The 27753-nt window shown below is 43.6% G+C and overlaps 1 protein-coding gene across 2 annotated transcripts in view; it reads right to left on the bottom strand.

The window, feature by feature from the left end:
- Nucleotides 1-27753, bottom strand: part of SHROOM2 (shroom family member 2) — a 181228-nt gene that overhangs the window by 110516 nt on the left and 42959 nt on the right. For both annotated transcript variants that reach the window (XM_044284564.1, XM_044284563.1), the window contains exon 2: nt 699-844. In XM_044284564.1, coding sequence (XP_044140499.1) covers nt 699-844 — 146 coding nt within the window. The remainder of the gene's footprint in view (nt 1-698; nt 845-27753) is intronic.

Below are 27753 nucleotides of genomic sequence, written 5' to 3'. Positions count from 1 at the left end.
TGGGTTAAAAATGATGGAATTTGTTTAATGGGGTTGAAGAAATAGCTCCTTATTTATTTCTTGTGTGACGTACATCTGTATGTCACATCATAACTTACCTCCACTACACAGGAGAAGGCCCCCGGGGTCCCCATCTGTGGGCCATGTAAACATCAGCCCTCATTGGCTACTGCATACATAGGGAGCAAGATTGTAGCGGTTATATCATTCACCCCCCATCACCACTTTCCGGATGGATCCAGTTCATTTACTGTTCAGCGCACGCGCAGAAGAACCCCGGGGGACAACACAGAAAGTGGTAATGTGGGTGAATCACGTCACTGCCATTCTGTGCCCCATGGACAGAGAGGCTTAGAAATGCATAGCCCACAGATGGGGACGTCTCCTGCATGGAGTGGGGCAAGTTATGATGTGACTTACAGATTACTTGCAGATGTTTTTTTTACAAATTGACATACCCCTTTAAAGGATTTCTCCACTACTAAGGGGTTATCTGTGGCCTATACCTTGTAATATAAGTAACTGCTTAGAGTGGTGGGTTTAGACATGGGCACGTAGACTATTACTCCTCAGGAGCAGGGCTTCATAAGGTCCGGACCACACACAATATGAATTGTTTTTCTTCTTCTAGAGTTATTTCGGCGGTTTCACAGTAAATAAGAAAACCAGTTCCTATAATACCGCTGAGAGGTTCGTACCTTTTTACAACCATCTTCAATGTTTTGTGAGATCCTTTCACCAGACAGATTGCTTCCTGGCGGTAACCAGAGAGCGGTATATCATTTATATTCACCATTTCATCTCCCGCCATTAATGTCTCCGCAGCTTTGCTCCCTTCTTCAACCTGCAACAAAGAATGAATGGACCCACGTTATATGGATGTTATAAGTGGCGGCTCTTTATTTTTACAGGTCAGTACCGTCACATAGGCCACACATGAACGAAAAAAAATATAAAAATAAAAAAAAATCTGGTTATTTAACTCAAGTTTAAAAAAAAAAATTAAAATAAAAATCTGTGGACCTATTGTACAAAGCATGTTTTTATATTAAACTTATTTTTAAAGAATTTTTGGTGACATAACTTTTAATTTTCCATGTCACTATCTATATAAAAAAACTAAATAAAATAAAAGGTATAAATGGGTCCACAGAAAACGGATGCAACACCGACGCCATCCGTATTTTTTTCCGGATCCGCACTTTGCAGATGGCAAAATATATACAGTTGTGTGAATGTACTCTTATGGACAGACCTCTATGCGGCCCTGCAAATAATCTAGAACATGTCCTATTCTTGACCATGGTGATGCCATATCCTAGCCACAGTCCTTCGCATTGGAACATGGACTAATGGACTTACCCTTTAAAAGGCATCTGTCAGCAGATTAGTACCTGTGAAACTGGCTGACCTATTGCATGTGCACTTGGCAGCTGAAGGCATCTGTGTTGGTCCCATGTTCATAGTAGCTGAGAAAAGTGATGTTCTAATATATGCAAATGAGCCTCTAAGAGCAACGGGGGCGTTGATATTACACCTAGAGGCTCTGCCGCGCCCTCTCCACTTTGATTGGCTACATTAGTAAGTGCCATATAGTCATCTTACATACACATTGGTCAACAGCTTGTGCTGGAAAGGTTTGGCTTCTTTGACGTGACATGTAGAAGGACTAATGACAATTTTGAGCACATTTTGCATGCAGCATCTCATTATCGATTTTTTGTATAGTAAAGTCATCATCTACGTTGGGGGATTCATCAAAAACAGCAGATAGATAAGTCCTGTGTGCAGCAGGACCTTTCTGTCCGCTAAAGAAGAGGACCTCTGAATGGAAACCAAATGGACGCAGTTACAGTCAATGGGATCTGTTTGGCACTTCTGTCATTTTTGTTGTTCTGCTCCTATTACACAGAAGAACAGTGGAAATCAATAGCGTTGGTATGAACTGACCCTAAAAAGTCATCTGTCACCAGATTTGTAACTATGACACAGTGGACCTGTTACATGTGCACTTGGCAGCTGAAGGCATCTGTGTTAGTCCTATGTTCATATGTGCCCGCATTGCTGAAAAAAAATATGAAATTTTAATATACTGTATGCAAATCAGCCTTTAGGACCAATAGGGGAGTTACCGTTACACCTAGAGGCTCTGCTCTTTGTGCAACTGCTGCGCCCTCTCCACTTTGATTGACAGGGCCAGGCAGTGATGTTTACACTGCCTGACCAGGTCAATTACTGTTGTAGAGAATGTGGAGCCTCTAGGTGTAACGAGCCCCCGTTGCTCCTAGAGGCTAATTTGCATATATTAAAACATCATTTTTCTCAGCAATGCAGGCACATATGAACATGGGACTAGAGCTGCAACGAGTACTCTATTAAATCAAGTAATTTGACGCAAAAAAATCCTTGATGCTAATTTTTTGCATCGAGGATTCATTTTTGTCACGTGACCACATAGCGGGAGTGAAGCGCTTGCTATTACTCCCACTCTGTGGTCTCCCGCTGGCCCGCAATGCGCTCGCAATACTCACCTTTCCAGCAGGGGGCCTCCGGACACTTCACAGCACGTCCCGCGCTGCACTGACCTCCTAACGTACACACGCGCTGCTCTAGGCTTGTCGCGGAACGATGGCGTGTCTTCGGTGCCCCTGCTGGAAATTTAAGTTGGTGAAACCCAGGTGGTGGGGGCGCGACTAAGGTCGGGCGCCCCGAGTGCACAACGTCAAAGCAACCAATTACGCTGTGCACTCCGGGTGTCAGGAGGATGGCAGGCTGGGCTTTCACGGACCGTGTGTCCGTGGTTTAACTGAAGTGTGGCCCGGCCTTAGGGGAGCAGAGATGATGGCACAATGGGGAATGGAGCTGAAGGCACCAGGTGGGGGGAGAGCTGATGGCAAGGGGGAACGGAGCTGATGGCACTGGGGTAGGGGAGAGCTGATGGCACTGAAGGATTCAAATGAGCTCTTAGCATGCTCTGCTTCTAATACCACCTGCGTCTTATGGGGCGAATACTAAAGAGCGCTTCCATTATGGAAGCGCTCGTTAGTACTGGAAGACCAGGAAGCGGTGAAGGCTCTGTACTCACCAGTTCCTGTTCCTCAGCTGTCGGCTCTGCAGTGTCCTGCGCAAAGCGTGAGGGCGCTCTGTGACATCACGCTTTGCATGCCAGTTCACAGCACAGCCGACATCAGGAGGAAGAAGATCGCGGGCAGAGAGGAGCGGCGGCGTCCAGGAGCAGGAGAGGTAAATGTTTTTTTATTTTTATAAAACGTGAGGCTGCTGGGGGCTGACCTGAGGCAATGGGGGGTGATGGAGGCATAATGGTTGACAATGGGGGCTGATGAGAGGCATAGGGGCTGATATGGGGCTGATGAGAGGCATAGGGGCTGATATGGGGCTGATGAGAGGCATAGGGGCTGATATGGGGCTGATGAGAGGCATTGGGCTGATTGAGGGTCATTTACATTGGGGTCTGAGCTGAAGTTTTATTGGGGTCTTATTAACATTGTGGGTCTGATTGGGTCTGTCAGCTGAGGTCTGATTAACATTGGGGGTCTAATTGGTGGTCTGACCTGAGGTGTAATGAAAAATATTTTTTTTCTTATTGTCCTCCTCTAAAACCTAAGGTGCATCTTATGGGCGAAAAATACGGTAAGTCAGTGTTCGACCCTTTAAATAGGCCTTGAGACATGATATACAGTGCCTTGCAAAAGTATTCATCCCCTTGACTTTTTTTGTATTTTGTTACATTACAACCTGAAGTTCAATGTTTTGTTAATCTGAATTTTATGTGATGGATCAGAACACAATAGTCTAAGTTGGTGAAGTGAAATGAGAAAAATATATAAATAAAACTATTGTTTAGAAATAGAAAACAGAAAATTGGCATGTGCGTATGTATTCACCCCCTTTGTTAGGAAGCCCATAAAAAGCTCTGGTGCAACCAATTACCTTCAAAAGTTACATATAGTAATTAGTGAAATAAGGGTCCACCTGTGTGCAATCTAAGTGTCACATGATCTGTCATTACATATACACACTTTTTTTTTTTTTTTTAAAGGCCCCAGAGGCTGCAACACCTAAGCAAGAGGCATCATTAACCAAACACTGCCATGAAGATGAAGGAACTCTCCAAACAAGTAAGGGATAATGTTGTTGAGAAGTCAGGGTTAGGTTATAAAAAAATATGAAAATCTTTGATGATCCCCAGGAGCACCATCAAATCTATCATACCCAAATGGAAAGAATATGGCACAACAGCAAACCTGCCAAGAGACGGCTGCCCACCAAAACTCACAGACCGGGCAAGGAGGGCATTTATCAGAAAGGCAGCACAGAGACCTAAGGTAACCCTGCAGGAGCTGCAGAATTCCACAGCAAAGACTGGAGTACATATCTGTACATAGGACGACAATAAGCCGTACTCTCCATAGAGTTGGGCTTTATGGCAGAGTGGCCAGAAAAAAAGCCATTACTTTCAGCTAAAAACAAAAAGGCACATTGTGAGTTTGTGAAAAGGCATGTGGGAGACTCCCAAAATGTAGGGAGGAAGGTGCTCTGGTCTTGAACTTTTTGTCCATGAAAGAAAACGCTATGTCTGGCGCTAACAACACATCACCCAAAGAACACCATCCCCACAGTGAAACATGGTGGTGTCAGCATCATACTGTGGGGATGTTTTTCAGCAGCCGGGACTAGGAAACTGGTCAGAGTTAGGGCAAAGATGGATGGTGCTAAATAGAGGGATATTCTTGAGCAAAACCTGTACCACTCTGTGCGTGATTTGAGGCTAGGACGGAGGTTCACCTTCCAGCAGGACAATGAACCTAAACACACTGCTAGAGCTACACTTGAGTGGTTTAAGGGGAAACATGTAAATGTGTTGGAATGGCCTAGTCAAAGCCCAGATCTAAATAAAATAGAAAATCTGTGGTCAGACTTAAAGATTGCTGTTCACAAGTGCAAACCATCCAACTTGAAGGAGCTGGAGCAGTTTTGCAAGGAGGAATGGGCAAAAATCCAAGATGCAAGATGTGGCAAGCTCATAGAGACTTATCCAAAGCGACTTGGAGCTGTGATTGCCGCAAAAGGGGGCTCTACAGAGTATTGACTTTAGGGGGGGTGAATAGTTATGCACATTGACTTTTTCTGTTATTTTTTTGTTTGCTTCACAATAAAAAAATATAAAAAAATCTTCATAGTTGTGGACATGTTCTGTAAATTAAATTATGCAAATCCTCAAACAATCCATGTTAATTCCAGGTTGTGAGGCACCAAAAAAGTCAAGTGGGGTGAATACTTTACTACACCGTGGTCACATGGTTCATGAGGAATTTCTTTCGTCAGGGCCGGCAAATTGTAGACCCTACATTGGTGCAATAAAAATTTCTAACACAGAAGATCTCAACCAGTATGACGGAAATGTTTATAAGCTATGATGTTCAGAAGATTCATCCATATTATCAAAGCAGGTAAAGCATACCTCCCAACCGTCCCGGATCAGGCGGGACAGTCTCGGATTTCAGTGGCTGTCCCGGTACGGGGGAGGTATGTCCCGCTTTCTGGCAGCCGTCTCTGCTTCCACAGGAAGCAGAGACAGTGGCCTGTATTACAATGAAACAGAGTCAGCATCGGCTCCCTGCTCATTTCTCACCCCTGCCGGCTCTCCACACCTCTTGTCTGTGCGGTGGGCAGGGCCGGCCGACAGTCGGCCTTGGCTCTGCATCCTTCACAGACCAGAGCAGCCGATGTCCTGCTGCTGCTAGGAACAAGGTAAGTATTTGGTATTTATTTTTTTACTTTATGTGAGGGGCACATATAACAGGGCATATTACTGGGGGAACATATAACAGGACATATTATTGTGCGCACATAACAGGGAATATTACTGGGGGCGCACATAACAGGGAATATTACTGGGGGCGCAGCTGGGCATAATTCTGTGAGGGGGCACAATGTGGGCATAAACACTGTTCGGTGGCATGAAGGGGGAATAATTACTATGTGGGGGCATTAAGAGGACTGGTTGGGATTAGGTGCATAGTTATGTTTTGGGTGGAGTAAGAGTCGTGGCCCAGTGCTACAAAAAATTGCTGCAACGCACGAGGTGTCCCTCTTTGTTCGTTTAGAAAGTGGCCCCCGTCAGTTAACTAGGGTGTTCAACCCAGGATGTATGCATGTCCGCATTTCCTGGCCCGACTGCTGCTCATCTCTGCATACATGCCGGCAGGGGCATAGCTATAGGGGAAGTAGGGGAGGCGGCTTCTTTGGGGCCCACCCAGGAGGAAGACTAAAAGATTTTGTCAGGGCCCCCATTGTCAGTATATACAGTGACATGACATACAGTATATATGTGTAGGAAACAGACGGAGCGGCTGCCGGGCCTGGTCTGAGACGGTGTTCTTGACTAGTCACAGGTGGAGGAGGTTGCGACCAAATTTTTGGGGGAAGGGGGGAATCAAAAATTTGCTATGGGGACCAGTCATTTCTAGTTACATCACCGCATGCTGGCTTTTAGTCGGACAAAAATTACTACATGCAGCATTTTTTGTCCAGCCAAAAGCTAGCATGTATGCAGGAAAGTGGCCGGATTCCTTTACAGTAAATGGGAATCCGGCAGTGCACAGTGGTATCCAGCTATGCCGGATACAATGAACCCCAGCAGTGGGTTCCTCTGCCGGAACAGACTTCCTGAGTTCCAAGAGCATATGTGAACCGTGCCTACCATTTGTTCTCCGGGGAGAAAAGCCGCCGCCGCCAGTACTGTCTGGCAGCGGCTTTCTACGCCGTCTTCATAGCATACACAGACAGGTTCAGCCGAGCCAAACGTGTATATATGTGTATGGGGATGCCATGAGGGAGACAGAAGAGATAGCTGTCGGCCAAACAACAGACAGCTACTGAATGAGTAAGGCCAGCTTCCAACCACCCTCCCATACATGCATTCCGGCCAAGCGCCCACAGAAATAACCATCAGCTATCTAAAGTATAGCGACTGCACTCACTTATAGAAGTTGCAATGTACGCAAGTCTTTAATTGAAAAGACTTCACTATTATATGATTCATTGCTACTCATTATTAATTCAATACTATCAGATTCACTATTATTCATTAACCAGGAAATGGTTTAAAAAAGAAAAAATAAGAAAAAATGCTAAATGTCTTCAAATAACTCAAGGGCATCACTTACAAAACAATCAGGTAATGATCTATGTAAGTCATCGAAACCAACTTCATTGTGCAACTGCAATTGTTGCAAAAACTGCCTCTGGCCAACAATGTAAAATAAAATCTGGCATTTCATATAAGAACGAGTTGTATTATGTTCTAGCGGCCAAGGCGAATTCCATTCTGAACTCGTGATTACATATCAACATGAGAAAGCTTGTCAGCAGTAGCACTGACCCACATGTGTATCAGCAGAAATCGCTCCTGTAGGCCAGTGACTTATTAACTATAAAATTTGCTGCATAATGGGGGTTTAGAGCAGCCGCCTAGTCTTTCCAAACATTAATCAGAAGTTAACTATTGGTCATTTTCTTAGAAAAGTCTACAAACAATGTAAGACTATTTTCTGGCCTGGGTTCCTCTATTATTTAGATGGCAGCCTGTTTTATATACAATGTAAACAGAATTGCGCAAATCGAGGCAACTCCCATCAACAGGGAAGCTTGCGCCATCTACAAAGCATGTGTTCGGCTCGCTTATTGCAATATATTAATAAATGCTGTAGGCAAAAACATAACTGCATCCCTGAACCTTCATGTGTAGCAAAGTCTTTCTTTTGAAGGGGCATGCAGCCATTGCCATCTAACCTACAGGATAGGTAATGAATGTGAGATCAGTGGGGGTCTGACTACAAGGAGGTGGGATGGTGTATGGAGAAGTGGTCCATCATGTGCACTGCAGCTTCATACAAGTCTACAGAAGGTACGGAAACACCTGAGTAAAATAAATGTAACATGTTGCACCTATGCCGTGCATAGACTATGCGTTTTCTAGTTTGGAACACACCTTTAAATTTGGCTGATTGTGTATCGTCTTCCTTCTTAAAGGGGTTGTAGCATCTCGCCTTTTCCCTAAATGATCCGGCAACATGTTCCAGCAGAGGAGCGTTCATCGCATCAGACATAGCTGGAAGGGGCCGGAGCAAAGCCAAGCCCCATTGACTATAATCTGGCCCGTTTCAGACATTACTGCCAAGATTTGGCAGGTTGTATCCCCGCCGAGTCCCATAATAATATGTATATATTGAGGATGATCACCGTCTTATTAGAGCCTGGCCTACTGGCCACCCCCCAGTTCTCAAAAATTTCCAAATGTCAACAAAATGTCTGTCTCACAATATTCTGCAAGTATTTTTACTCATCTATATAATTAAAAACATTTAAAATCACACAATATACCAATAATTCATAAATCCCCATTTAAAATATATTCACAATAAATTAATAGAACTGTATTAGCAATAAATTAATACAACTGGTCCCTTTATAATGCGGAGCTCACGAATAAAATTTAAAAATAAATCAAAAAGTGCGGATGTTCACTTATGTTTGGACGTGTGGTTCAAAATTTGATGGTTTACCTTCAAATAGTTCAGTCAACTAATGTAGACAGGCAACGCAACATCCATATATCTTATTGCGGTCCTATTGACGTCAATGCGATTTATCGCTGTTGGTGCACATTGATATGTTAAGATTGTGCTGTTGATCACAATCTTCTTTTCAGATAATTGAAATAATCCAATTTTGAAGATTATAGTATATGGCCGTGGATGTTCACATTCATTTTTAACAATGTTGTGTGTTACTCATGACCTCCTGCAGCTTATCAGCCGACTTTCACTCCGGTCCTCTCAATGCAAGTGTCCGCTGTATCGCTTTATCTCTCTCGGCTGTGTCTTTCCTAGTGCATGCGCTCTGAGGTTCCCGGGACGCCGACTTCAATTTGGTAATGATGTTTTTGTTCTCCTTGTTTACAATATGACAATATGTTCTCATACACACTGCCCCTTCACAGCCGCTACCAGAAGCATTTCGGCACATGTGTACCTTCCTCAGTGGTATAAAATTCCAAATAAGAAAAAAATTCAAAACGGGGACTATTTTAAACCAACTCATGTAATACATAAAACATGGACCAGATTTTTCTCATCATCAGGACCTACAGTGGATATAAAACATCTACACACCCCTGTCAAAATGTCAGGTTTCTGTGATATAAAAAAAAAAAAAAATGAGACAAAGATAAATCATTTCAGAACTTTTTTCACCTTTAATGTGACCTATAAACTGTACCACTCAATTGATATACAAACAAATCTTTTAGTTAGAGGGAAGAATAAATATAAAAATAAAATACATTTGCATAAGTGTGCACACCCTTAAACTAATACTTTGTTGAAGCACCTTTTTTATTACAGCACTCAGTCTTTTTGGGTATGAGTCTATCAGCATGATACATTTTGACTTGGCAAGATTTGCCCACTCTTCTTTGCAAAAACACTCCAAATCTGTCAGATTGCGAGGGAATCTCCTGTGCACAGCCCTCCTCAGATCACCCCACAGATTTTCAATCCGATTCAGGTCTGGACTCTGGCTGGGCCATTTCAAAACTTTAATTTTCTTCTGGTGAACACATTCCTTCGTTGTTTTGGATGTATGCTTTAGGTCGTTGTCATGCTGAAAGATGAAGTTCCTCTTCATGTTCAGCTTTCTAGCAGAAGCCTGAAGGTTTTGTGCCAATATTGACTGGTATTTGGAACTGTTCATAATTCCCTCTACCTTAACTAAGGCCCCAGTTCCAGCTGAAGAAAAACAGCCCCAAAGCATGATGCTGTCACCACCATGCTTCACTGTGGGTATGGTGTTCTTTTGGTGGTGTGCAGTGTTGTTTTTGGGCCAAACATATCTTTTGGAATTATGGCCAAAAAGCTCAACCTTAGTTTCATCAGACCATAACACCTTTTCCCACATAGTTTTGGGAGACTTCAGATGTGTTTTTGAAAAATGTAGCCTGGCTTGGAGGTTTTTCTTCGTAAGAAAAGGCTTTTGTCTTGCCACTCTACCCCATAGCCCAGACATATAAAGAATACGGGAGATTGTTGTCACATGTACCACACAGCCAGTACTTGCCAGATATTCCTGCAGCTCCTTTAATGTTGCTGTAGGCCTCTTGGTAGCCTCCCAGACCAGTTTTCTTCTAGTCTTTTCATCAATTTTGGAGGGACGTCCAGTTCTTGGTAATGTCACTGTTGTGCCATATTTTCTCCACTTGATGATGACTGTCTTCACTGTGTTCCATGGTATATCTAATGCCTTGGAAATTCTTTTGTACCCTTCTCCTGACTGATACCTTGTAACAATGAGATCCCTCTGATGCTTGGGAAGCTCTCTGTGGACCATGGCTTTTGCTGTGAGATGCGACTAAGAAAATTTCAGGAAAGACCAACTAGAGCAACTGAACTTTATCTGGGGTTAATACGAGGCATTTTGAATGGATTGGCAGGTGTATGCTGACTCCTATTTAACATGCTTTTGAATGTTATTGCTTAATTCTGAACACAGCTACATCCCCACTTATAAAAGAGGGTGGGCACACTTATGCAACCACATTAATTTAGGGTTTTTTTGTTTTCTTCCCTCCACCTAAAAGATTTCAGTTTGTTTTTCAATTGAGTGGCACAGTTTATAGGTCACATTAAAGGCGTAAAACGTTCTGAAATTATTTATCTTTGTCTAATTTTTTTTTTTTACAGCACAGAAACCTGACATTTTAACAGGGGTGTGTAGACTGTACATATACGGCAACTGCATTGCGTGAACCTTGATTAAGTTCACGCGAATGACTCATAATTTACACAGTGCGTTTTTAGGTCTCTGATAAAATAGAATATAATGAAATTTGATACAGCATCTCTCTTGTGGTGTGAGATTTGATAATTGGCAAGATAATACAACCTTGCCTGATATTTAATAGCTTATATGGCACTCCTTACAAATTGGCCAATATCAAATAATAAATGATATACTTTTAACCTTCACATTATAGATCCCTCAGGTTTTGTGTATCACTACCCTTTACACATAGCCTCATAGACATTCATTTATTGAATGTGTTTTTGTTTCATATATCCGTTGCCTAAACTGCCTGATCAGGCAAACTGTATGCAAACGCATGTCATTTTTTCATACTGATCAGGCCTTTTTTCAGACTGATCAGGGTCCTAATCAGTCAGAAAAATGCATTGCAATACCGGATCCGTTTTTCTGGTGTCATCTGGCAAAATGAATCCGGTATTTATTTTTTAAAAGGTCTGCGCATGCGCAGACCGGAATATTGGATCCGTCAGTCAATCTGTCAATGCTGCAAATTGAATGCCGGATCCGGCACTAATACATTCCTATGAAAATAAAAATGCCGGATCAGCATTCAGGCAAGTGTTCAGTTTTTTTGGCCTGAGATAAAACCGCAGCATGCTACGGTATTATCTCCGTCCTGAAAAGTCAAAAATACTGAACTGAAGACATCCTGATGCATCCTGAACGGATTGCTCTCCATTCAGAATGCATTAGGATAAAACTGACCAGTTATTTTCCGGTATAGAGCCCCTAGGACAGAACTCTATGTCGGAAAAGAAAAACGCTAGTCTGAAAGTAGCCTAAGTTTTCTTTCACATGGTGCGTTTTTATTATTGGATAGCTTCCTATATCTCAATCTTCCAATAAAAAAAAAAATGAAAAAAAAAAATGGGAATAAATAAATACCGGTAAATAAAATGTTCTATATGGATCCTCCATTGGAGTATGAAGTGAGGGTGAAGGTAACATAGAAAAAAAATAATCCATTTTTTATTTTCATTTTTGTTAATTAGCAGATTGAGATATAGGAAGCTATCCAATAATAAAAACGCAACCTCTGAAAGGTGCCACATAAAACTTTAATATATGATACAAAAACAGATTCAATAAATGAATGTCTATGAGGCTATGTGTAAAGGGTAGTGATACACAAAATCTGAGGGATCTATAATGTGAAGGTTAAAAGTATATAAATCATTATTTGATATTGGCCAATTTGTAAGGAGTGCCATATAAGTTATATAAGCTATTAAATATCAGGCAAGGTTGTATTATCTTGCCAATTATCAAATCTCACACCACAAGAGAGATGCTGTATTAAATTTCATTATATTTTATCAGAGACCTAAAAACGCACTGTGTAAATTAGGAGTCATTCGCGTGAACTTAATCAAGGTTCACGCAATGCAGTTGCCGTATATGTAGGATGATGGGTATAATCTGGTCCATGTTTTATATACCGGTATTACATGAGTTGGTTTAAAATGCTCCCCGTTTTGTATTTTTTTCTTATTTGGAATTTTATACCACTGAGGAAGGTACACATGTGCCGAAACGCATCTGGTAGCGGCTGTGAAGGGGCAGTGTGTATGAGAACATATTGTAAACAAGGCGAACACGATCATCATTACCAAATTGAAGTCGGCGTCCCGGGAACCTCAGAGCGCATGCACTGGGAAAGAGATACAGCGGAGACTCGCGCTGAGAGAAGAACCAAAGCGGTGAGTAATCCGTAAGAGGCTGTGAGCGATACAGCGGACACTTGCGCTAAGAGGACCGGAGCGAAAGTCAGCTGATAAGCTGCAGGAGGTCGCGAGAAACACACAACATTGTTAAATATGAATGTGAACATCAACGGCCATATACTATAATCTGCAAAATTTGATTATTCCATTTATCTGAAAAGCAGATTGTGACCAACAGCACAATTTATTTATTTTATGCACTTATATGGCGCTACTATATTCTGCAGCGCTTTACAGACATTATGATCCAACTGTCCTCAATGGGGCTCACAATCTAAGGTCCCTATCAGTATGTCTTTGGAGTGTGGGAGGAAACCGGAGGAAACCCAGAAAAAACACGGGGAGAACATACAAACTCCAGCACAATCTTAACATATGAATGTGCACCAACAGCGATAAATCGCATTGATGTGAATAGACCGCAATAAGATATATGGATGTTGCGTTGCCTGTCTACATTAGTTGACTGAACTATTTGAAAGTAAACCACACGCCCAAACATAAATGAATATCAGCACTTCTTAATTTATCTTTTTATTTTATGCGTGAGCGCCGAGTCCCATTATAGTCAATAGGCTCCGGCGAGGCAAGGCAGTATCCAGCTATGCCGGACATGATTAACTCTGGCCAGCTGTTCCTCTGCCGGGTCATTTTAGTGCTAGTGTGAAACTGGCATTACTGAAACACTGGCGCCTCGGCCTGCTTTGGCTGTTTCCGTAAGACTGACCAGCTAGGGAGAGTGCTTAGTCCCATCTCACGATTGAGATGAGACAACCTCTAAGTTTTTGGGACACAGAGCAGCTACCAAGCATGTAAGGGGTTGAATGTCTAGCGGAGGCTTTGCTGACCGCTCGTCTTTGGAGCGGGCTCCACCTTAACCCTAAGTTCACACCTGAGCGTTTTACAGCGCGTTCAAACGCGCTGTAAAACGCTCAACACGTGAAACCCAATGCTTCCCTATGGCCCTGGTTCACACTTGAGCGTTTTACAGCGCGTTTAAACGCGCTGTAAAACGCCCGACGCATAAACAAGTTCTTGAGCTTTTATGGGGGCATTTGTCGCGCGTTTTGGCCATAGACTCATTGGACAACACTGCAGTCAATCACACAAACGCGCGTCAAACGTGCGTTTACTATTGCAAAAAACGTGCATAAAAACGCGCGTCTCAGAAACGCTCAGGTGTGAACCCAGGGTAAGGCTACGTCTACACAACAACATTTGTCGCGCGACATTATGTTGCACGACAATTTTTATAATGGCAGTCTATGGTGTCGCACTGCAACGCAACAGTCGCAGAAAATCCATTTGAGATGGATTTTCTGCGACTGTTGCGTCGCAGTTGCAGCATGTTGCAGTGCGACACCATAGACTGCCATTATATAAATTGTCGCGCAACATTGGTGCAACAAAATGTTGCAGTGTAGTTGTGCCCTATCTGTCGAGCGACAAATGCCGTCGTGTAGACGTATCCTTAAAGTGCTGACATCCGGAAGTCACGAAGGTGGTAACAACTAATACAATTTTTCCCTTCTGTGTTAAAGATGTCAAAACCTTTTTTCAATTTTTTCTTCAATTTAGATACACGAGACCTTACATTTTGTGAGACAAATTGTAGGTTTTTTTTCAGGAACCACATACATACATATAGTGTAAATATTAAATCAATTTTATTTTGGGGGGGATAAAAAAAAACTGCAATTTAAACATTATTTTTGGGGATTTCTATTGGTATTCACTGTGTGGTATAAATAATATGATAACTTCATTCTCTGGGTCAGTGCAATTATGATGTTGCCAAATTTATATATTTTTTTATATTTTTTCTCAACATCCTGCAACCTGTCAACTACCCCACTGCCTTCCCCCTCTTCCTCCAGGCTGGTTGAGATCACAGCCAGTTGAAGGGGAGAGGGCTGTTTTAACTCTTCATATCTCGGGCTGGGTAGCAGCTAGAGATAGGAGTCTTGTTTGAAAGCTGACAAAGAAATAGAGACAAAATGACAACACAGCAATAGTCTCAACCCAGAATTGCCCATACCATTATGACTCCACACTGTACAGTGCCAGGTATAAACTGACAGCACAACAATATCAACCCAGAACTGCCCATACCTTCGTACCATCACACACTCTGTCTAATGCCTGGTATAATGGCTACACATCCACAAACAGAAATCATCAGGGCAAACGCTGCAAAAATTATGAAGGTGAATGGAATGAGAATTGTGATCACAGCTCTGGACGTCACTTTTTGGCTTGGAAAAAACCTCATGAATTTTGTGCAGTTTTCATTGCATTTATTTACAAATATATATTTAAAGTATAACTGTCGGGGTACTTTCACACTTGCGGCAGGACGGATCCGACAGGCTGTTCACCATGTCGGATCCGTCCTGCGGCTATTTCACCGTGTCGCCACTCCGTCCCCATTGACTATAATGGGGACGGGGGTGGAGCTCCGGCGCAGCACGGCGAAAGCTGCCAGACTAAAAAGTACTGCATGTCAGACTTTTTAGTCCGGCGGCTTTCGCCCCCGTCCCCATTATAGTCAATGGGGACGGAGCGGCGGTCCGGCGGCACGGCGAAATAGCCGCAGGATGGATCCGACATGGTGAACAGTCTGTCGGATCCGTCCCGCCACAAGTGTGAAAGTACCCTCATATATTTTTGGGGGGAGTATTGGATTGTGGTGATTAATATCTCCTTGGTGGCCCTATTTCAACTTTTCACTGTGTACTCAATTACCCCTTAATTTCGCAGTTTTGTTCCCTGTACTGCCTATTTTTACCTGTGCTTAAAATCAGGTTGCTAGGCATGGTCCGTCTATGTGTTGAAGGACGGAGGACGCAGAAGCACGCAAGCGTGCAAGGTCACATTACTGACAGCCAGGGACTGTAAGTAAATGATTAAAGCCAGGTCCTCCCCAGCAGCTGATAACAGTGCCTGGGCTGTGTGCACTTCTCCCTGTCCCTGCACTTGGCAGACGCTCCCTCACTCAGCAGAGCTGGAGAATGCAGAGTTGGAGCAGCGCAGACCAGGGAAGGGAGATCTGCCATCTGCTCAGTGTATACATGAAAGCAACATGTGGTAAGAGGACCCCTTTGTGCTGCAGGAGATTAACCCTTTAGGGGGGAGGGCTCTGGTTACTGACACTTTTGGGGGCTATTGTTACTGGCTAGTGAGGGCAGGAGGGATTATCCTCAGGGGGAGGGCAGTGGCGGCCATCTTAACTGAATAGTGAAATTGCAGTTTTATGCAGACTGGTTGCTAAGGGCTGAATCTTATTAAATATGGGGTAAGTCAGTCTAATAGTAACTGATTCTGGAATATCATGTTATTAGTAACTACATATATGAAAATTGAAATTAGGGTCTAAGTGTGACAGTTATCCTTTAAGTACTATAATTACACGAATAGGTATCTCCCAGAGAAAGATAACCGTCTTTCTAGCGCCACCTTCTGGAAGTGGCTCCATATAAGTCAATGTCCGACTTTTCTAACAACCCTTAGTACATGACAAGGAAAAATAGACAAGCTAATAGCCCCTACTCAAAGGAAAGTCACTTCCAGAAGGTGGCACTATGCACAGCTGGTCTCCTTAAAAACCTCTGAAACTGGCTGACCTGTTGCATGTGCACTTGGCAGCTGTAGACATCTGTGTTGGTCCCATGTTCATATGTACCCACATTGCTGAGAATAATGATGTTTTAATATATGCAAATAAGCAATGGGGGCATTGCCATTACACCTAGAGGCTCAGCTCTCTCTGCAACTGCTGCACCCTCTCCACTTTGATTGACAGGGCCAAGTGTGATAACGTTTTTCACTGCCTGTCCCTGTCAATCAAAGTGCAGAGGGTGCGGCACTTGCAGAGAGAGCTGAGCCTCTAGGTGTAACGGCAACGCCCCCATTGCTCCTAAAGGCTCATTTGCATATATTAAAACACTTTTCTCAGCAATGCAAGCACATATGAACATGGGACCAACACAGATGCCAAGCACACATGCAGGATCCACCCCTTAAAGGGGTTATCCCATCATAGACAATGGGGGCCTATTGCTAGGATATGCCCCCATTGTCTGATAGGTGCTGGTCCCACCGCTGGGACCCGCACCTACAAGCAGAACGGAGCAGAGAAACTTGAGGAGGGCACACTGCGCATGCGCAGCCGTCCTCCATTCATTTCTATGGAGCCGCCGAAAATAGCCGAGCGCTGGCTTGGCTTTTTCCGTTGGCCCCATAGAAATGAATGGGAGCAGTGGCTGCGTATGTGCGGTGAGCTCCCATTCACTTCAATGGGAGAGGCGGGGAGCTGCGCCTGGTGGTGGACGGACCCCGGGAAACCCGGCGTCCTCCAGCCACAACTCTCCTCGGCTCCGTTCTCCTTGTAGGTGCGGGTCCCAGCGGTGGGACCCGCACCTATCAGACAATGGGGGCATATCCTAGCAATAGGCCGCCATTGTCTATGATGGGATAACCCCTTTAAGGCCTCATGCACACGACCGTTCCGTTTTTTTGCGATCCGCAAACTGCAGAGCTGCAAAAAGCAGAAGCCGCCCGTGTGCCTTCAGCAATTTGCGGAACGGAACGGGTGTCCCATTTTATAAAATGCCTATTCTTGTCTGCAAAACAGACAAGAATAGGACATGCTATATTTTTTTTGTGGGGCCACGGAACAGCAACGGATGCGGACAGCACACAGAGTGCTGTCCGCATCTTTTGTGGCCCCATTGAAGTGAATGGGTCCGCACCCGAGCCGCAAAAACTGCGGCTCGGATGTGGACCACAACAATAGTCGTGTGCATGAGGCCTAAGCTTAATTCCTATAGAGTGGGGGGGGGGGGGGGGGGCCTCCATACTCAGACCATGCTGTTGTTTCTGGAGCATTTTAAATTTAAAAGGGGTTCTGCAGTTTGTTTAAACTGATGAGTATCAACTGGCCTGGGCGGGGCTAAGCTCCATTCAAGTGAACAGAGCTTAGCTGACAACCGGGACCCCCACCGATCAGATGCTGATGATCTATCCAGAAGATAGAGTTTAAACGAACTGCAGAACTCCTTTAACTTTCAGCCCACATTCCACATCTATCCACACTGTATTTTTGTAAAAAAAAAAAAAAAAACACACCAGTAAAAACACTTGAAAAATGCATCCTGGTATCTAGCACTGAGTATCGTCCTATAAGTAAAGCAATATATTCACAAAGCTATTATACTTTTTACATAAAATAATTCCATACGTAAACTGTAAAGGTTCCTTACTAGAAAACATTTCATGCTCTTTCCAAGAAAGCCTACGTCAACCAATATTTCTGGATCAAAAAAATACAATGAATGTAAAAAGCTGAGCCACAACATCTGCTCGGCTCTTCCAGTTCACAGTTCCAGTGACTGAAATGCGTCGTCTGGCATGAGTGCACACAGCAGGCTAATAAGAGCACTTGCTCGTAAATCATTGCTAATGTATGTGGATGATGAGTTTGTCAGCTTATAACTAGACTTCACACTAGCGGCAAGGAACTCCGCCTGAACAGCCTGTGGGATCCATGCTGCCGCTAGTGCGCACGTGCCCCCGGACTACCGCTCCGGCCCCTTTGACTATAATAGGGGTGGGCCGGAGTTCCAGCGGTAGCGCGGCAAACATGCTCAGAGGCCGCAAGAATAAAACTACGACATGTAGTGAGAAGTTCCTTGCCGCTAGTGTGAAAGTAGCCTTATACTGGGTATTTTCTTAATCACATACCAGTAGTTGCTTCCAGGAATCCAATCATTCATACTTGCTCTGACAAAACCTTTTGGCATGCTGGGACACTGTAGTCCCACCTATACAGGTCACAGGTGCGTCAGTGTAACTTCTTCATAGATTGAGTAACTGCGTGTATGCAGACATCCCAACCTGCAAAAACTCATTTCAGGGAGGTTTTCTTTTTTTTTTTTCTTTCACAAACTTTTTATTACATTTTCCAAACATATGCAATATCTTCACACTTTGCTCTATGGTGTGGAGGACTGGGCTCATTATCCTGCCCTAAATTATCTGATTTCTAAGGTGGCCTTGTAAAAGCTATTTGTGGCTTTATTCTGTGGAAAAACAGGTTTTACTAACCTGTCAATCATTGAATTAAGGTGCCCAAGCAGGGGAGGTCTGTGGATGCATGGTGCCCGGCCGCACGCATCGCCGTTCGTGCCCAGCGCCGCCTTCTACTCCTCAGTGCCACCTCTCCCTCCTTCCCCCTCCTCCCGCTTTGGGATCCCGCATGTGCGCACAGGCTCAGCCTGATGCGCCGTTGCGGACTGCTGGCATCAGCTTCTTCTTGCACTGTGTGCACGCGCCGAGAAGGGGACACTGCTGCAGGTTGCCGGAAAGGTTTACTGCGAGTAAACCTTTCCAGGATATATTGTTTCACATGCGGGCGTCAGGGAGCAGCTATCTAATAGCGGGAGACTCCCTGAACGGGTGGATGGGTAAACAATATCACGTTAAAACCAAAATGAAATAGTGTCAAGATATAGGCAGCTTTTTTGTGGGGTATTTTGTATATTCACACACAGATGGGGTCATTTATCAAACTGGTGTAAAGTAGAACTGGCTTAGTTGCCCATAGCAATCAGATTCCACCTTTTATTTTTGACAGCTCCTTTGGAAAATGAAAGGTGGACTCTGATTGGTTGCTATGGGCAACTAAGCCAGTTCTACTTTACACCAGTTTGATAAATACCCCAAGAGAGTCTCTAGACAACGTTACAAGCTGCTAGCACAGCCAAAGCCTTCAGGACAAGCTTAAACAAGTTATCCAGGATTAGAAAAACATGCCTGCTTTCTTCAAAAAACTAACAAAAAAAAACTGTGCCACACTGGTCCACAGCTTGTGTGTGGTATTGCAGTTTAGCCCTATTCGCTTTAATGGAGCGGAGCAACACCACCAGACACAACCTGTGGAACCTGTGGTGGTGTTTTCGAAGGAAAGCGGACATGTTTTTTTTATTCCGGGACAACCTCTTTATCCTTTGGACGCCATTTGATTTTTTACAGGTTTTCAACTAGTTGTATTCGGAGACTGATACCATCCTGGAGGGTTCATGGTTCTGTTTCTATAACAGCATTTAAAGGGCCTACGTAAATGACCTAAAATAAAAAAGTTAATGAATACTCACTTGTTTTCTCTGCTGAGTCTTCCAGCGCTGCACTCCGATCCTCCCACTGCTGACATTTTCTTGGCTGCAGTGGTGATGCTCCATGTACAAGTTACCTCTGCAACCAATCGCTGGCCTCAGCCGTGCACAGGACGTCTCTGCTGAGACCAGTAATTGGCTGCAGCAGTGACCTGCGTGCATAGTACTTCACTGCTGCAGGCAGCTAAACATTTACAGGGGTTGCCCGAGTTGCTATGCCTGGACAACCCCTTCAAATGGTCGTGAGGATTGTACAGGTTTACTAAAAACAGGAAAGGATCCCTTGAGAAATGTGGTCTTGCTTTCCAATGATAAGATTCTAAGGTTCAAGTTACATGGGCAGACAACTGATAACACAGAATGCAGATTGGCAATTGTTTAGTACATTTAAATATAATACATCGTACTGTATGGGAGCAAACAATCATTAAAGGGGTTCTCTGGGCTTTTATTATTGTTGACCTATCCCGAGCATAGGTCATCAATATTGATTCAGATCAGAGGGGGTCCCACGCCGCAAACCCTGACAATCAAGCTGTATGAGAGGAAGGTGCACGAGAAGGGAGACAGCACGGACGCATTGCCCCTTCATACAGCTGATCGACAGGAGTGTTGGGTTTCGGACCCCCCCATTTCTGATATTGATTACCTATCCTGAGAACCCCTTTAAAGGGGTCATGTCGTGATTGATGCAAGAATGAAAATCGGACGTCATATAGTACAAGATAATCTATTTAACACCGCTAGAACCAGCCCCGTACCTGACATGGATCCAGTGATCTCCACATTCGCCGCTCCAATTGCTCTGCTAGATCATCTTCAGACTGGAAGCTCAGGGGGCATGGCCCTTTTGCTGCAGCTCTTTCTCTGTAACTGTTACAGCTTCTAAGGCCGAGTTCACAACGGACCCCGTGCCTAAAATCTGCACAGAAATTTTTTCCAACCTGCATGCTAATTTAGCCCTGTGAACACGGACAGCACCTGTACACACCAACTTTAAAGGGGTTGTCGGGGTTCAGAGCTGAACCCGGACATACCGTTATTTTCACCCCTGCAGCATCCCTGAGGCTAGCATCGGTGCAGGGCAAGGGCTCTTTTGTTTATCATAACACTGCCGGGTGGAAACTTCCGCCTGGCAGTGTGTTCGGTGACATCACTGGCTCCGATGGGCGGGCTTTAGCGCTGCCCTAGCCGTTTTACTGGCTAGGGCAGCGCTAAAGCCCGCCCATCAGTGCCAGTGACGTCACCGGGCTTCCTGGCAGCCCCATGGAGAGCCCCGGTACGTCACCGGAACTCCTAAAAATGCCTTTTCCCTGCGCGATTTAGCACAGGGCAAAGGAGAGCATCGGAGCATGAACTGCTCCGATGCTCAAGTCAGGGGGGCTGCCTGGAAGTGTGTCTGGGTTCAGCTCTGAACCCAGACAACCCCTTTAGGGCCTCATGCACACGACCGTTGTTTGAGTCCGCATCCAAGCCGCCGTTTTGGCGGCTCGGATGCGGACCCATTCAAACGCCATCCGTGTTTTGTGGATCTGTGATTTGCGGACCGCAAAACACACCACATGAGTGGTTTTTCATGGACCATGGGTTCATGGTGACACCACGGAAGTATGTCCTCATGTACATTAAAGTCTGTCAGTCCTAGAAAACTACGTATACAACACGTTTGGTATCTGTGGTTTGTCCTTGGCTTTCACAGACTGTTGTTAGAATATACTCTGGACATTTATTTTCAGCCTAGCAGTGACTGTAGAATACAGGGTGCAAAAAACGGACATGTGGTTTCTCCACCAACATTTCACTGATAACCCACTTACCACAGATGACATCTTGGACATGGACGTGTGAAAGAGGATTTACACTCAGATTTTATTTTTTTGCTCGCAGTTTTAAAATCTGCAGCGTGGAAAACAGAATTGACATGTTCATTATTGGTGTGGATTCAAATCCACATCCAAAGTTCCCTGTGAAATGAGTAGAATCAAATACCAGGTCAAAAAGCGAAATTTTGAAGTGAATCTCACATGGTTTTTTACAGAGAAAACTATGTGTAAACTCAATGCACATGAACGTATTTTCATTCTTTGTCCGTTCCCTTTTTTTGGGCGGACCGTATACGGAACCATTTCAATGGGTCCGCAAAAAAAAACAAAAAACGGAAGGTACTCAGTGTGCATTCCGTTTCCGTATGTCCGTATTTCCATTCCGCAAAAAAATAGAACCTGTCCTATTATTGTCTGCATTACAGACAAGAACAGTGCTGTTCTATTAGGGGCCAGCTGTTCCGCTCCGCAAAATACGGAATGCACACGGATGTCATCCGTATTTTTTGTGGATCCGTTTTTTGCAGACCGCAAAATAGATACAGTCGTGTGCATGAGGCCTTAGGCTAGTCACACATTTGCGGCATTGCTATCGGGGCGCCAGTTCCACCCGAGAATGCAAGGAATCAGCCAGACACAAACCATAGCGTGCACCCGTTTCTGTCTGACCAATTCTAGGCATTTTTGCCGGATTGAGGTGGGATTTCCGCCGGACCCCATTATAGTTAATGCGGCCGGCGGACATTCTGGTTGCATCTGGCAGTGCTGGTTCTGGAGAATTCCGACAGGCTGCTGCAATAGCTGCCACAGATCTAAAACTAGCCTAACATTAGTCATGACTGGTGGCAGTTTAAAGGAAGGAACTGAGCACGTGCGACCACTTCTGTAGGTAGACACACACATTACTACGCAGATTATACACCAGAGGGCACCATTATAATAAAAAAGAATATCTAAAAAATTGTGCATTTTTGTAACAGAACGTAAATTACAAAAGTAGTTTTTTTATGCTGAATTACAAAATACAATTGCAAAATACGGAATGCACACAGACGTCATCTGTATTTTTTGCAGACCGCAAAATACATACGGTCGTGTGCAAGAGGCCTAAATCTAAGCCTGCTGTGCACTTCTCATGGAGAATGTCGTTTATAGGAAAGAATGCGCAAAATGTTAGAGCTATAAACCCATTACCTATACAGTCGAGAATGTCATGTCACGTGCAAGAACTGAATGGAGCGGGGTTTTACTGCTGGAATGCATTACACCTACATGCACTATACAGAGTCCCTACGAAGAAGGGAACTCCTAACACAGTACTGTCTCTGTACGGGGGATTTCACCCTGGACCCCCTTTACCCTGCTTTCTGAAGGGTCGAGGTAAAGAAAAATGTATATATTGCTCTCTGATGTTAGTGTCCCTTTAGACTACATTCACACAGCGAGGAAAAATAGATGTGTAACGGACATTTTTTTTTTTTTTTTTTTTTTTTTTAACAGCCGTCACATGTCTGTTTTAAGAACAATGGTAGTCTATGGGGTTAGTTACACGGCAGTTTTTTTAATGGCCGTCAACAAATAGAACATGTCCTATTTTGGTGGTTTTCATAGGCCAACATCCCCCATACAATTTAGGGGACTGTCTTTAATGTCAGCTTATCGGAAAGGCATCAGTATAAAAAATGGCCATTAAAAACAATCTTTTTTGCTGTTTCAACTGACTAACTAGCCTTTAAGGGGTTGTCTCATCACAGGCAATGGATATACCCCTATTGTCTGATAGGTGGGGGTCCTACCTATAGTGTTGGAGGGCGTACTGTGTGTGCATTCGCCCTCCATTCATTTTCTATGGAGCCACCAAAAATAGTCAAGCACTGGCTTGGATATTTCCATCTGGCCCATGGAAGTGAATGGGAACGGTGGCCGGTCATGCGCGGTGCGCTCCCATTCACTTTTATGGGGAGAGCGCTTGGTGGTGGCCGGACCAGAGTCCTCCAGCCACCACCGTGCGGGGATCCATTCCAGATACAGGTGCGGGTCCCAGAGGTGGACCCTTTAAAGGTGTTTTCGTTTTGCTGAAAGCCATGGCTACTTCGGGAAAAATTAGGAAATGTCACCGAGCACTCTACTTGGCGAACTTCCATAAAAATCGGTGAGGGTCCTACCTCTGAGACCCCCACAGATCACAAGAACGGGAGATCCGCACCCCGTGGAGCCCCATGAAGGAGTGGCTGGTTGAAAATGCACGCCGCCACACCATTCATATCTATGGTAGCACTGGAGATAGCCGAGTGATGTACTCAGTAGGACCCCCACCGATCTGAAAGTGCCACCCCATTCATTTCTATGGTAGCACTGGAGATAGCCGAGTGCTGTACTCAGTAGGACCCTGAACGTTCTGAAAGTAATCCATTATCCTCATCATCTCCTGCCTAGACTACTGCAACACTCTCCTCTGTGGCCTTCCATCTAGCACTCTCGCACCCCTCCAATCTATCCTCAACTCTGCTGCCCGACTAATCCACCTCTCACCCAATTACTCCTCTGTCTCTCCCCTCTGCCAATCCCTTCACTGGCTCCCCATTGCCCAGCGAATTCAGTTCAAAATACTAACAAATACATACAAGGCCGTCCATAACCTGTCCCCTCCCTACATCTCTGAGCTACTTTCTCGATACATCCCCACACGCAATCTCCGATCCTCAGAAGACCTCCTTCTCTCCTCTTATCACCTCTTCCCACAATCGCCTCCAAGATTTCTCCCGTGCATCCCCCACACTCTGGAACTCGCTACCCCAACATATCAGACTCTCACCTACAGTGGAATCCTTCAAAAGAAACCTTAAAACTCACCTCTTCAGACAAGCCTACAACCAGTGACCATGCTGCCTCTATCCCGCCATGACCAACTTCATCCGTATTATGTATGTATACCTCTTCTCATATGTACAGCGCTATGGAATGAATGGCGCTTTAATAATAAATAATAATAATAAGGAGGACAACTTGTTATAACCGGAATACTCCTTTCATTTTCCCCTTCATCTCTTACAGTATCCATTATTGATGCGGCACATATACCATCATGTCCTCAGATCAACAACATGTGAGCATTTTATCATTTGCCAGCTGTTCGCCGGACATGTTTACAATGGGCAAAGATCGGGTAGAAATTACCATTCGATAGATCACCCTGTGGTAAAAGGCTCAACCCAAACGTCAACCCGAACGTCAAACAAATACAGTAATCACACTCTGTAGGTGGACACCGTAAGATATTCCTCAACGCTGCAGTCCACTGCTCAGATTGGTTCCACAATGCCAACATGATTGCAATCAGGACTGGATTATTTCTTCTGGGATGGATACAAGGGTTGTTCTCGCTGTGGAATGTTAAGATCTGTCATCCTGTTTATTTTAACACTGTCAAAAAGGCAAACTATGCAGTTCTACAGACCTAATGATGTATAGACCACATGTGGGGGATGAGGAGGACATGTCACTGGTCTGCTCTCTGCTCCAAATAAAAACAATGGATGCAATAAATCATCAGGCTATGACTAAAAAAATGTTTTCGCATCCATAAACATGTAGCGATGGAATTTATATAGGATTCTAAAAATTTATAAAAAATCCGGACAAAACAGCGCAAGCCTAAAAAGAACAAAAATAATAAATTAAAAAAGGTTTTTCCTCTCTGGTAGAGCATCCTGCATTTTCTTCTACCACTTTCTCCTACATTGAGTGGTGGCCTGACATGCTCAGTAGCTTTCCTGCTCTCTCCCTAATCTCAGTGTCAGTATAGGAAAAAAGTCTGTTTTCAAATTGTTTTATTTGTTAACAGCACAACTTGGAACAAATTTTTTCAATTAAATACCCTTTCTGTGACGGTCACTTTCATACATGGGGTGTATGAGTTATGGTTGCTTGGGGGCAGAGCCAGAAGCTGCGGTGTGGTCTGTGGTTGCTTTTTTATGTATTTTTACTTTGTGTTTTTATTGTGTTTTTTAACTTTCTTTTATAAGTTAATACATTTTATTACCCTTTGTACCTTCCATAAGGTCGAATTGTGGGAAATTTAACATTACACGGACTGACAATGTCCAATCAGTGCCAGTGTGCGCGCCTTCCTCTGCGAGCGGATGCGGACCCATTTTGCGGATGTGTGAATGGACCCCAATTCTTCCCTTCCACCAATATCATCATCATACTAAGTATCAGCGATCTGACACTTCCACCTTAAGCGCTCAGAATCCCCTCTGCCTGCATCATCAGCGTTCGCCGCCCTTCGCTGAACATACTGCAGCTCCTTCAGGCTGTCAATTTCAGTCACCCCCCCCTCCTGGCCTTTTTTCTGAGCGCGCTTTTTCTCACACACGCTGAGAAAAATGCGCCATCTGTACCAGGAGGCACGGATTCCAGACCACAGGTAAAAACATTGATACCACTTAGGCTACTTTCACACTAGCAATAATATTTTCCTGTATTGAGATCCATCATAGGGTCTCAATACCGGAAAAAAAAATGCTTCCGTTTTGTCCCCATTCATAGTCAATGGGGACAAAATGTAACTGAACAGAACTGAGTGCTCCAAAATGCATTCCATTCCGTTCTCATACCGGAGAGCAAACCACAGCATGCTACATCCTGGGATTTTCTCGGACACAAAATATATATATATATATATATATATATATATATATATATATATATATATATATATACACACATACATACATACACACACACACCTTTGTTGTCATGATTTATCATCTAATGTTTAAGATCATACCATCTACATCAATATGTCAGTGCAATGTCCATTTTCCATCCCCCTGATGCTCAATCTGAACCTCTTTTTATGAATGGTCACCATTTTATTATAATTTATTATATCACCATATCAACAACCAGTAAATTTTAGTATATTTATTAATAATTTCTGATCATTATCATTTTTTAATCATATTCTTTTAAGTAATATCATCAGCTTATGGTGTGTTTTATCATCAATTTGATTACTTTTGAAACTCTTACATATATTTTAGTGATTTTGACATCATTATTACCACTACTATAATTAGCATTTTCGTTTTTATTATTATCATATTATTATCTGTCTTAATTTTATTTTTATGGAAATTGACTGCTACTTTTTAGACTTGAAAAAGGAGTGTTTTTCAACTCCGAAACGCGTTGTTATCTATATCTAAATAAAAGGAATTATCTCCAACCATTTGAGGTCGTGTCATTATGCCAGGAGGTATCGAAAACAGTGGACTCCATTTTCTCCACCCCCTCTTACCTCTGCACCCCCTCTACACAGTAACCTCGTTACAGGTCATAGAGCATGCCCACAAAACTCTCCCATAGAAGTCAATGAGTCATCTCCAGATTACAGGTTCTTATGGACCATGTGAATGCTGTAATGGTTTTAGTAACTCAGACAACATAGGTGTCTCCATAATCATGTACAGCAGGTTATGTAATATTCTCCATACATTTTATGTTACATAAAAAATTGTCTAAACATACTTCAGTAGTAAATTTTAAGAAAGCAGTGGTAGAGGGAGGTAAAGACATTGGGGATGAGAAAACACCAGAGGTCCTTGAACCCCGATATAACAAGAACCTCAGAGTAACCAAGAGTAAGCCATTAGGGATGAGCGAATCGACTTTGCATAAAACAGTGAGCTCCGAACAGTATTAGAATGTATTGGCTCCAATGAGCAGAAGTTATTGCTTCGCGAAGTCTCGCAAGACTTCGGGTAATAACTTCATAAATTCATTTGTACTTTAAAAAAACATTTCCCGAACTCGGGTTCGGTTCCAAGGTACCACTTGGAACGATTCGCTCATCCCTATAAGCCATGCAATGAGCGAAGTTACCACTGAACATAAGTAATGTCACATGAAAAATGTAAACGCATGAAGGGTCAATGGTTAACACATGTTTGCAAGATGATACAGCACATAAAAATGTGCAATCAAGATATCCGGAATTTGTATATATATATGTAGACCAGTCTGTCAGCCTGAAGGAAGATAGGATCAAGCCACAGTATATTTGCTAAAACGTGCTATTAAAAAAAAGGTCCAAAAAATGCAGGTTAAAAAAAACAATGGGAAACAGATTTGTAAAAAATG

This window comes from Bufo gargarizans, chromosome 3, assembly GCF_014858855.1.
Source record: "Bufo gargarizans isolate SCDJY-AF-19 chromosome 3, ASM1485885v1, whole genome shotgun sequence".
Lineage (NCBI taxonomy): Eukaryota > Metazoa > Chordata > Amphibia > Anura > Bufonidae > Bufo > Bufo gargarizans.
Note: the sequence above shows the minus strand (reverse complement) of the source record. Positions and strands in the feature narration are given on the sequence as shown.